Genomic DNA, 11416 nt, shown 5'->3' on the forward strand with positions numbered 1-11416 from the left:
ACACGGAGGCGAGCAGACTCTTTTGATTGGCTGAAGAGTTTTTCTCCCCCGTTTGGCTCCAACCCGCAAGTTATCTTGTACAGATATTGTGTTTAAGATAATGGAGCACGCTTCAAGACGCGATCATGTCGTGTTTCATGAAATGAAGCCGAGTTCTTTTCTGGCGTAAAGCCATTTGATGGATTCACCTCGAACAGTTGAAGAAAATGATTCACGCTGTTTTGTTTTGTTCATGTTGTTTTCTTCTGGCTGGTGAGTTCTAAATACTTTTTGGAGCATTCAAATGATTTAGATTTTTACATATTTATGTTATCTCATCTTGTTCTTCAGGAGTGTTTGGTGTTGAGAATGATGAGATAAACGTGTCAGTGATGGAGGGAGATTCTTTCACTCTCCGCACTGGGCTTACTGGCATACAGAGCGATGATGAGATCGAGTGGAGGTTTGGATCGAGCAAAACTCGAATAACCAGAATAGCGGCGGGAAACGTTACTGAATATGACGACGAGAGATTTAGAGATAGACTACAGCTCGAGAGACAGACTGGAGATCTCACCATCACAAATGTCAGTAATGAACACAGTGGAGTTTATCAGCTGAGCATCATTATCAGCAATAAGAAGTCGATCAAACGATTCCGTGTCACTGTTTATGGTGAGCTTTCTTCCGTGTTTCAATTAAATAATATAAATCTTTCTAATTTTGTTTATTTTTGGTTCCCTTTATTTTTGTGTGTTTTCTAGCTCCCGTACCAGTTCCTGTGATCTTCAGTGACGCTTCACAATGTTCTTTATCGGCTGAAAGATCATCAAGGATCGTCCTGTGTTCAGTGTTGAATGTGAGTGATGTGACTCTCTCCTGGTACAAAGGAATCAGTGTATTGTCCAGCATCAGTGTGTCTGATCTCAGCATCAGTCTCTCTCTACCTCTGGAGGTGGAATATCAGGATAACAACACCTACAGCTGTGTGATCAACAATCCTGTCAGCAACCAGACCACACATCTGGACATCAGTGGACTCTGTCAGATATGTTCAGGTACCCTGGACCCAATTTTGTGGATTTTTGTGAAAGAGATATGCAAAAATTTCAGTGCTTGGTTTATTATTGTCTTTCCTCAGACTGCAACCTTTGTTTTGACACACCTGAAGCTGTGATCCGATTGGTCGTCACTGCTCTGATGGGCGTGGCTGCGGTGGCTGCTGTTGTTCTTCTGGTTAATGACATCAGAAGAGTTGGAAGAGCACAGACAAACAAACAGTGATGTACATGATATTGTATACAATAATAAACACTGTCTTTTTTGTTGTTTATTTCTCCTTCTACCTCATCATTTACTTTTTCAAAAGTACACTTTTCATTATTTATTCCAACTTTATTGTCTAGTGTGTGTGTGTGTGTGTGTGTGTGTGGGGTGGGGTGTGTGTGTGTGTGTGGGGGGGTTAATCCTCTCGTGTTAATATAGGTTAATTATCTGAATGTGCTCCTCCCGAACTTTCTTAATAAAACATAATTAAAAGAGCAAATGTGCCATTTTAAAAATATTACAAATATGTTCTAATATTATACTTAGGGGCAATATTAGAAGTGAATAGATGGAATGATCTTATAGCACAAGAATGCAACCTATTTCACATATCCAGTCCATTAGGAAATAAATACATCTGAATCATGCTTTTCTTAAATTAAGAAAATTAATAATTAGATGGAGTGATCTTAGCACAAGAACACAACCTATTTCACATATCCACCCCAGGAAATAAAAGCACCTGAATCATGCTTTTTTATTATGCTCATTCACATACAATGCAAGTGCAAATTAAATTAAAGGTTGGATGAAAATTATCTGTTTTCTTCATTTTGATTCATGTTTAACATTTTTCTTCAGTAGAGTCCCTAGTGAAAAATATGGCTAAATATATTTTAAATAACTTAATTTTGTGCAAATTATACTACAAATAAATGTATATACATATAATAATATAATTTATTTTAATAATATAATATTTTAATATATTTATTTAATATAAATACTGGTAGTAAATATAAAGACCTAAAATATTAAGTAAATATTAAGATAATATTTTCCTTACTTATAGTGATATTAAAACACATTTAGGCTTAATATTAAGAAAAGTGCCTTGTGTAATAAAGAAGTACTCCACATAGGGTTTAATTATAATTTTTATATCAGTAAGTCTCAATGATATGTCAGTAAATATGTTAATGAATTTGTAGTATACTTAGTATGAAATAAATGTATTTTAAATAGATTTTCAATAGGGGTGCAGAAATCATGAGACAGTAGAACAAGACAAGAGTATATCTGTACATTCGGCTCACATTACGATTTCAGATTTACAACTGACCAGGAACCAAACAAATTAAGTTTGCAAAACAGAATAAAAAACAGTAAAAAATAATCTACAAAAATTAACACTATACAAAAATGCTTCAGCGTACAACAAATAAAAAAGAAATGCAATAAGAACTGAACTTTAAAAAAAAGTTCTCATCCTGAGAAGGTAGCGCTCTGCTTTACACTGGATGAGACAAAGATCTGTAAACTGCATCTTTTAAAGGTGCATTAAGCAAGATTCTGAGTTTTTGCAGAACTATGCCACTTCTGGCGGCAAGCGAAACTGCAGCCAGAGATGTGCACGCTCGCTCACTAGACAAAAGTTTTCTTTTTTTTATCTTACGTGGAGTTTGCGTTGGTGTTTGAAATGAACTACAAGCAGGTCTCTTACAATCCATCTTCTACGGAGAATGCCGGCGAATACACAAACCTGCCAGCTATGTGAACGTGCCGTGAACGCGCATGACGTCACGCCCAGTCTAAAATTCCGGCCCGAATCCCTCTTATTTATTTTACTTTACAAGATTATAGAGACAATCTCAGTGATCAGAGAAGGGCTCATTCAGCCCATCAGGCAATTGTTTAAGCATGTATGGGTTAGAAAACGGGTATTTTTAACATGAAAAGTTGCTTAATGCACCTTTAAATAGAAATGAAAAATGCTCAGTGTGTAATGCAAACTAATATATCAACCAAACCTTGCTTCTTGGTTTGTACTAAACACAGCACTTGTTCATTTATACATTTTAACTCATGTTTATTGTTACAGTGATTATGTACTGTTGCATTTGGGGGATTCATAATTTATCCTGATTCTGAGGTTGGCTCAATTTATCTTCGCTGAAACCTGCTATAAAAACACAGAGTCACAGTTAAAAGAATAAAAATAGCAATTAATGTATAAAACAGTAATCTTAGAGCAGGTCATACAGTATGCATTTACACACACACACACACACACACACACACACACACACACACACACACACACACACACACACACACACACACAAAGAAAACAAAATCATTCACAGCAGAACATGCACAGAACTGATCAGCATCTTACCTAGTAATAGACCTCTTGATTAGTTGACTCCTCCTGGAATCAAATGCAGTTCTAAATTTAGTGAAAATCCTGAACTTCATAAACACAAGCAAGATTTTTTCTCCAAATCTAAAGCACAAGATGAATACTGTCTTACTGATGAATATTTCTGTATGTGCTTGAATACAAACTTAAAGGGATTCTCCACTTTAAAATGCAAATTCTGTCATCATATACTCACCCTCATGTTGTTTCAAACCTGTATGAATTTCTTTCTTCTGCAGAACAGAAAGGAAGATATTTAGAAGAATATCAGTAACCAGACATTCTGATATTCTTCTAAATATCTTCCTTTCTGTTCTGCAGAAGAAAGAAATTCATACAGGTTTGAAACAACATGAGGGTGAGTATATGATAACAGAATTTGCATTTTAAAGTGGAGTATTAATGAATGGAGTATTAATGGCCCTTTAATGAAGCCATTTCATACACAAATATGCCTAAATGCTAGTGCACAAACCCTTGTTTTAACAGTAATCAAACTTTGTTAAAAACAGAAACTTTGCAAGTAATACTTACTGCTTTGATTTTTTATATGCTGCTTGTAGCAAATTGGAACCCCAACTGCAACTGCAACTGCTACCACCAGCGCAACACTGAGAGCTATTACTGCTATAACAGCTGAAGACAGACCTGGATTTGCAATGATAACAAGAGAGTGTGAGTGAACATGTCTGATCTATAACAAACACTGTTTCCATGCATGTTTTATTTTCCATGGGAGAAACGTCTATGTGAGTACATTTAATTTTTTGCTCTTTTTAAGAAGTGATTGAAATAACAACAACAACAAAAAAAGCTAAAACCTAGTTGTTGATTTTATAATATCTAAATTGTTCTAAGACTATCTGAAAGATCTGATCTACTCACCCTTTACAGTAACACTGATGGTCCTCTGTATGGTGTGTGAGCTGCTGCTCATGTTCAGATGATAATCTCCAGAGTCAGTGGTTTGGGAGTCACTGATCGTGAGAGATCCAGTCTGATGGTCTGGATGCAGTCTGCCACTGAACCTACCATTAGCACTGTTATATAATGAAAACTTATTGGTCCCTTTGGTGATTTCAGCCATGCGCTCATCTTCAAACTTCCACAATATCTGATAATATTCCTGTATATTAAGAACACCAGTACGTAGAATGATAGAATCTTCCTTCTTCACTGATACTGTCTTCATTTCATCTGTCACAGCAATAAACACATATAGAGAGCAAATACGTTACTCAGATTCAAGTCATATGTGACCCTGGATCACAAAACCAGTCACATGTTGCACGGGTATATTTGTGGCAATAGCCAACAATACATTGCATGGGTCAAAATTATTGATTTTTCTTTTATGTCAAAAATCAAGATCATGTTCCATGAAGATATTTTGTACATTTCCTACCGTAAATATATAAAACATGTATCTTTGTGAGTGAATGCAGCACAATCACCAACATAAATGAACAACTTTAAATGAGATTTGCTCAATGTATGATGATAACAGATCATATCCGCCCCCCCCCCCCCCCCCCCCCAAAAAAAAAAAACACACACTCTAATTTAGATTTCGATTATTTCAATACATAAATTAAAATACTATTAACTTATCACGTGGCCTTGTGGAAGTTTACTGGTGGACATTTACCTCTTGTGATCCCCAGCCCCCTGGTTGAGAACCACTGTACTATAACATACTGTAATGGCTAAATGTCAAAAGGATTTGTAAATAAGCATATTACTCAGTGTTATTGTTAGTGTTATTTTTATATTATTCAGAAATGTCAGGACGAGGCACATTGTCACGTTTGAAATGTTATAGATTTAAAACAAATTATGAATGTATTAGTTATAGCTGCAAATTGTAGCATATCTTAAAAATCTGTTTCATTTAGTGTAAACTTAAGTGTTAATTTGAACAAATGAACTGTTCACTAAACAGTCAAGAATGAAATTATGCCATCTAATAGCCTACATTTTAATAGAATGTTATAAAATTATAGAGAGTTTGAGCTACTCACCACTAAATTTAATATGGAATTTCCTGTGTAAAACCATACTGCTGGTGATGATCTCCACTTTATAATGTTTGTCCTGGTCGTTTCGGATGTTTCTGATGGTGATATCTCCGGTCTGATTATTCTGATCGATGTTACTCCATATCACATCAACAGGGCCGTTTAACCCATTAACTTCCTCGAGACCATCGCTGGTTCCAAATTTTGTTTATTAACCTTAACGGCATGCTTTTCAAATGATAGTTTTTATTAATATTGACAAACAATATGTCGTTAGAAAGCTCAACAGCTTGGGATACGATATTTACCGTCATAATATCGCAGCAATAGCTTCACTTAATTCGTATCAGGTTTTGCCATCACTACATGCATCATCGAAACGGAGTTCTGAACTGTTTCAGTCAAGTGATGATGACAAATAAATTTAAACCAGTGGTGATTTCAGGTCAGTAATATAAAACAAAATAAATTAGATTTGTAATCAAAGACAGTGGAAATTTAAGAGGAATATCAACCATTTCTGCTCTGTTTTCGTGACATTTCTTCAGAGTAAAATTAAGTTCTTGTCATTTTTGCAATAGGCTACATTATGCTAATCTAGGTGTGTTTCAGAAGTAAAATACTGTATTATCAGGTTTGTAAGAGTTTTACGTAGAGAATAACCCCCGCCCCCGCATTCCTTCAGCAGCGGTGATTGGTCAGTCAGTAAAAAAAAGGGAGGAGGGGGGGGGGACTCTAATAGCGCCACCGGCTGTAGTAACTCGCAAATATGCACTACCTATAATACTCGCTGCACACAGTCAATCAGTGTAACACTAAATAAAGTATAAAGTTCTGATAAATGGAAAATGTAGCTGACAAAAACATTACAGAAATTAGGCCATATGTATTGTTTGTATTTCGCATTTAGTCATATGTAGACATTCAAGCATAGAAGTTCGGTAGTAAAATACCTGTATAGCTTTATAAATATTTGCCTCATGTATATTATGCACCACTAATGTTAATAAAACAACATTGCAAAAATAATAAGTGTATTCAAACAGGTTTCCCAAAGAGTCTTGCTCAAACTCGCACCATTGGTTTAGCCAATGTTGTTGTGTCAGGCCACTCAAACAAACACAAACAAACATTTTCAAAGCACCACAGAGTCAGTGTTAAAATTTGAATGACTTAAGAAGGCTTTGCACTGTATGATTTTGACAAAAAATTTCTTTTTACAATTTTAAGGAATAGAAAGTGTTTATCTTGTCGTAGGGCAAAATACTATAGTGTTTGATTACTTCGTTAGATATGTTTGTTAATCTTTGTATATTTTTGAGTGCAAAGTGCTGAATGAACAATAGGGCACATGTGTAAGAGTGTACAAACTAAAATCAGCAGAATAATGATGTGAAAGATTACTGAATATCAGGCAGAGTTAACTGTGTTGAGTTTTGCCACATATAGTCACTGAACGCCCTTTTTAAAATGTACCTTCTCTAAGAGAAAAAGCTAACATGAATCAAATTTTTAATGGAAGCCCTTTCAAATTTGATGTATAAATTGGCCAGACTTGTGGCTTGGCGTCATTACTTTTTTAGTTGCTCTGGTGCAGTTTTGTAAACTTATTCCTAAATTTCTATTAATTAAAAATTAATTGATCTTTACGTTCCAAAACATTTAGGCTTCAATTACTTTTTTTTTATAGCAATATAATGAATTCTGACTTCTGAACAATAAACTAAAAACTGTCATCTTTCAAAAGAGACCACATTTATGCACGTAGTCTAAAGGTTTAATAAACTGCAAAACAATTTGTTTGTTTATGTCATGTTTAGGTTTGAGCTCAACTAGTGGGTTGACTGTTAACTGGTTAAGCAAGCAACGAGGGTGTCTTGATCTCCAAACTTCCAAAGTATCTGATCATCAGCCTGTATTTTAGTAACACCAGTGTGTAGAGTGACAGTATCTCCCTCCACCACTGACATTGACTCCACAACATCTGTCTCAACAACAAACACATGAGAACAAACAGGAACTCTTTAAAATAGAGATCAATCTTTTAAGCAATTTTCAAACAATTGTACTTTTATACAGTGTGGTTTAAAAACCCCAAATATTATTTGAACCTGAAAATAAATAAATATTGTTTAGTAAAATAAAGTTTAGTAAATAAATTTTGAAATAAAATGTCCAAGATGTGCACTATTTCTAGGTTATGATTCAAATATGTGTAAAATAATGTCGTTGATCATGTGAGTGACTGTATTGATAAAACCACACAGATTATCTCTGAAGGTGTCATTTTAAAGGAAAAAACTAAATAAAAAAAGCATGACTTTGGATAACGCTGTATTTAACTTGGTGTCACCCCAGTTCTTTTTAAATAAATAAATAAATAAAATGGTTGCTTTCCAGACTCTACCGGTTCTACGGGCACTTAATCTGACCCTACTATAAATTATTCAATATTAAATCTGAATTTCTACATAATCTATAGGTAGCTGCATAAAGGTCCCCAAGCTCAAAACCATGCAGTCATCTGCATTTCAGCCAATCAGGAAATTACACAATACACAATATGTCTTCTTTGGTTACAATTAGAATTTTTTATTGTTTGAAATTTACAAAAAATGAAATAAATCAAAACAAATAAAAAAGGCAGTACAATCCCTGTCAATTTAATTTCATCTTCTTTATTATTTGTGTTTTATCTTTATGAATTTTTGAAAGGCTTATTGGACAAAATCTATGGCACTGTGGAGACTTATCCATCATATCCAATGTGTCTCATACCCATACCCTCTTACTGCAGGAACTTCCTTATGATAACTCATAAAATCATAATTATACTTCACATTGTCATTACAACAAACAAACTTATCAACAACACTATATGCCTAGATCTAATCTCTCAACCTGTATTAGGTTGGGAATGGGTTAATAGGCCTATATGATTTTCATGATAAAAAAAAAATCAAAATTAAAAAACAAAGATATGTATGTAAAAAATTATTAAATGAATAAACAAAATTTCTACTTTAATCTTGTCAAATTTGTGGAAATCATCTGTCATTTATTGGCTTCTATGCTTTTTTTTAAGTCAACAAAAAAATAACTCTGCACACCTCAAACTCATAACTTCTGTGACAGTTGCTCCTTTTATTTTTAAACATTACATTTAGAAACAAGCAAATCATTAAAGGGTTATTAGTTCACCCCCCAAAAATGAAAAATCTGCATTAATTACTCACCCTCATTTCGTTCTAAACCAATAAGATTTCCGTTCATCTTTGAAACACAAATTAAGTGTTTTTTTAATGAAAAGAGCTCCTTTGACTATCATTTTAAAAGCCCTAGAGGGGTTGTAAAAACATCATAAAAGTAGAAAAAAGTACAAATTTAACCTCTATTTTATGAAGTAAAAAAAAAACATAATTTACCACTATTTACAAAATAGTAATCTCAAATGCACATTCACCAGAGCACATCGACACATGCGTGTTGTGCTGATGCAAAAGCAGACATTGCGTGAACGTGCATTTGAGATTAATATTTTGTATAGAAAGTGGTAAAAAGTTTTTTTTCCGCAAACAAAGCACTCGTGTCACTTCAAAAAAAAAATTTGGTTAAAACACATGGATTACTTTATTGATGTCGTCACTACCTTTATAAGGGGCTTTTTACATGATACCGTTTTACGACAACTAAAAATGTAAAACTTTTTATGCGTTTCGTCCGTTCATTTACACGACAACAGCATTTTGGGTGCCTGAAAACGCAAACTTTTGAAAACGGCTTTGAAAGTGTATGTTTTTGAAAACGGTCTTCCTGTAAACAACAAAAACGCGAATATCTGAAGACGATGGCGTCATGCACAAGCGTATTATGTGTTCAGTCTATAGTGTTTCATCGCCATCGTTTTTAGTCGTTTTTACAAATCCGTGTGAATGGGGATCATTTTGACAATGGTGTCGACTGTATCCGGAAATCTCAAAGGAAAAACTTCTCAGTTTTAAGCATGTTGTTGTTGTGTAAACGTACCCTCAGGCTTGAAAGCGGTAGTTGCATAGACTGTCAATGGAGGGATAGAAACTCTGCAGAGTTCAGCTCCATCCCTAATCAAACACACTTGAACAAGCTAATCAAGGTCTTCAGAGTGACTAGGAAAATTACAGGTAAGTGAGTTTGATTGGGGTTTGAGCTAAACTCTGCAGGACAGTGGCCCTCCAGCGTTGGATTTGAGGAACCCTGTTTTAATCCCAAAAAATATCACATTGTAAGACATTGGTTACTCACCATGAACAGTAACATTGAATCTCTTGGATATCTGAATTCTGCCCCCGATGTCTAGATTATAAATTCTGTTTTCAGTGATGTTTCTGATGGTAAGTGATCCAGTTTGATGGTCCAGCTCCAGTCTGCCTTCAGAAACATCATCAATTGAGATTTTGTTGTTTGCGATTTGAGCTATGATTACATTATCTTCACTCATCCATTCTATCTTATCATCGCTCTGTAGTTCAGTAACATCAGTGTGTAGAGTGACAGAATCTCCCTTCATCACTGATACTGACACTTGCTTTACTTTATCCACACCAAATACACCTGTGGAACAAACAGAAAAACCTGTTGCAAACTGAGAGATTAAACTTATACATTATTGTAGTGTTAAAATATGTGCCATGAGTGTAGTTTGGCAGCAAATTCTCAAAGTCATATATTTAAAAGCGACAGCAAAACTGACAGCCTGCGAGTCATAAACCCTTCCGCAACCATTAACAAAAGCGGTTACAGTATCATTATTCTAGACAAGTAAAACTGATTATCACAGAAATTCAAACCAACCCCACCTGTTACAAGACTTGCACGAGCTTGTTGATTGATGGTTTATTGCAAAAACGTGTCATGTTTCTTGTGTAGAACTAGTAACACAGAAAATGTCAAAGACACAAACAGGATCATCTCATCTTGATATAGCCTAGCAAGAGTTCAAGAACATCTTTTTGTCTATTCTGAGCTGCACCCTGACTGACAACGACATATCCAATGCGTTTATGCTGTCAATTATATAGCTATTAGTCTATTTGTCTTGCCCATTATTACATTACGCCAGTGCATGCGCGGAATAGATTACAAGCCGTCAAGCGCCCTCTAGTTTTCACTAAAAAGTATAGCCTATACTTGCACCAACAACTTAAGCCCCAAAAACCCTTAAAATTGTGCTGTCAAATGTCATTAATCGCAGTGATTTATCATAATATCCATTTAAAGAAAAGTAATAATCGTTCATGTTTAAAAAAGCGGATATAGGCTATAAAAAATAAAAGCAAATCCGCATTAAAACGATTCAGTTTCTGAAACCGAAAGTAGGCCTATTGCATTTATAAAGATAAATATAACTCACCGTCCACGAGTAATAAAACCCACAAAAGGAGAGAAAGGTTCCTCATACTGATGTCACTTCTTAACGCATACAAACTCAATGAACGCAGTGTTCCAGGATACTGATGGGCTCGAGTCAAACCCTCGAGGTCACGTGATTTCTGCGAAGGATGTGCTACGTCATACTAATTGTTCCAAAGTAAAGACTAGGTCAAATATCTTCATACAGCTTTTATCATATAATTCGCTTGTTATTCGGGGTTTCTGATCTTCGGGATTAATTCACAATCTTGAGTGTGACTCTTGGAAATTGCGGGGTGTCAAGGGGCCGGTTAATAAAATGACCTGGTAATAATTTTTTTTTTTTTTTTTTTTTTCAGTGTAATCACCAACCATAGCTATTTTGATTTCACCATTCATCAAAACATTGTCATTTATCGTAACAATCTATTAAATGAGAAAAAACTTAAATCAATCAAAAACTATTTCAAGAAAATAAATAACTGTTTCTTCAGACACAAAAGGGTTTTTCCTTAAGTCTGGGATAACCAAAGTCTGGAATGGATAGCCTGGCAGCCTGCCC

At 34.8% G+C, this 11416-nt stretch overlaps 2 protein-coding genes across 4 annotated transcripts; one reads left to right on the top strand and one right to left on the bottom strand.

The window, feature by feature from the left end:
* On the top strand, window positions 1–1837 carry LOC307169781 (CD48 antigen-like). 2 transcript variants are annotated; one of them, XM_079890598.1, is made up of 5 exons: window positions 76–252; window positions 331–654; window positions 744–838; window positions 935–1037; window positions 1121–1311. In XM_079890598.1, the coding sequence occupies exons 1-5, from the start codon at window positions 207–209 to the stop codon at window positions 1261–1263; spliced, it is 711 nt and encodes a 236-aa protein (XP_079746724.1). In that variant the 5' UTR covers window positions 76–206; the 3' UTR covers window positions 1264–1311. The 2 variants fall into 2 exon arrangements, with proteins under 2 accessions (XP_079746723.1, XP_079746724.1); XM_079890597.1 differs by having other exon boundaries at window positions 1–252; window positions 744–1037; window positions 1121–1837.
* Window positions 1838–2146: 309 nt separating this feature from the next.
* On the bottom strand, window positions 2147–10973 carry LOC307169783 (uncharacterized protein). Of its 2 annotated transcripts, XM_079890602.1 has the most exons (7): window positions 10856–10941; window positions 10302–10373; window positions 9748–10056; window positions 4334–4645; window positions 3983–4096; window positions 3425–3457; window positions 2147–3208 (listed from the first exon to the last, which is right to left on the bottom strand). In XM_079890602.1, the coding sequence occupies exons 3-6, from the start codon at window positions 10010–10012 to the stop codon at window positions 3444–3446; spliced, it is 705 nt and encodes a 234-aa protein (XP_079746728.1). In that variant the 5' UTR covers window positions 10013–10056; window positions 10302–10373; window positions 10856–10941; the 3' UTR covers window positions 2147–3208; window positions 3425–3443. The 2 variants fall into 2 exon arrangements, with proteins under 2 accessions (XP_079746728.1, XP_079746727.1); XM_079890601.1 differs by lacking the exon at window positions 10302–10373 and having other exon boundaries at window positions 10856–10973.
* Between the last annotated feature and the right edge of the window lie 443 nt (window positions 10974–11416).

Source organism: Squalius cephalus (genome assembly GCF_949319135.1).
Source record: "Squalius cephalus genome assembly, chromosome: 13".
NCBI classification, from domain to species: Eukaryota; Metazoa; Chordata; class Actinopteri; order Cypriniformes; family Leuciscidae; genus Squalius; species Squalius cephalus.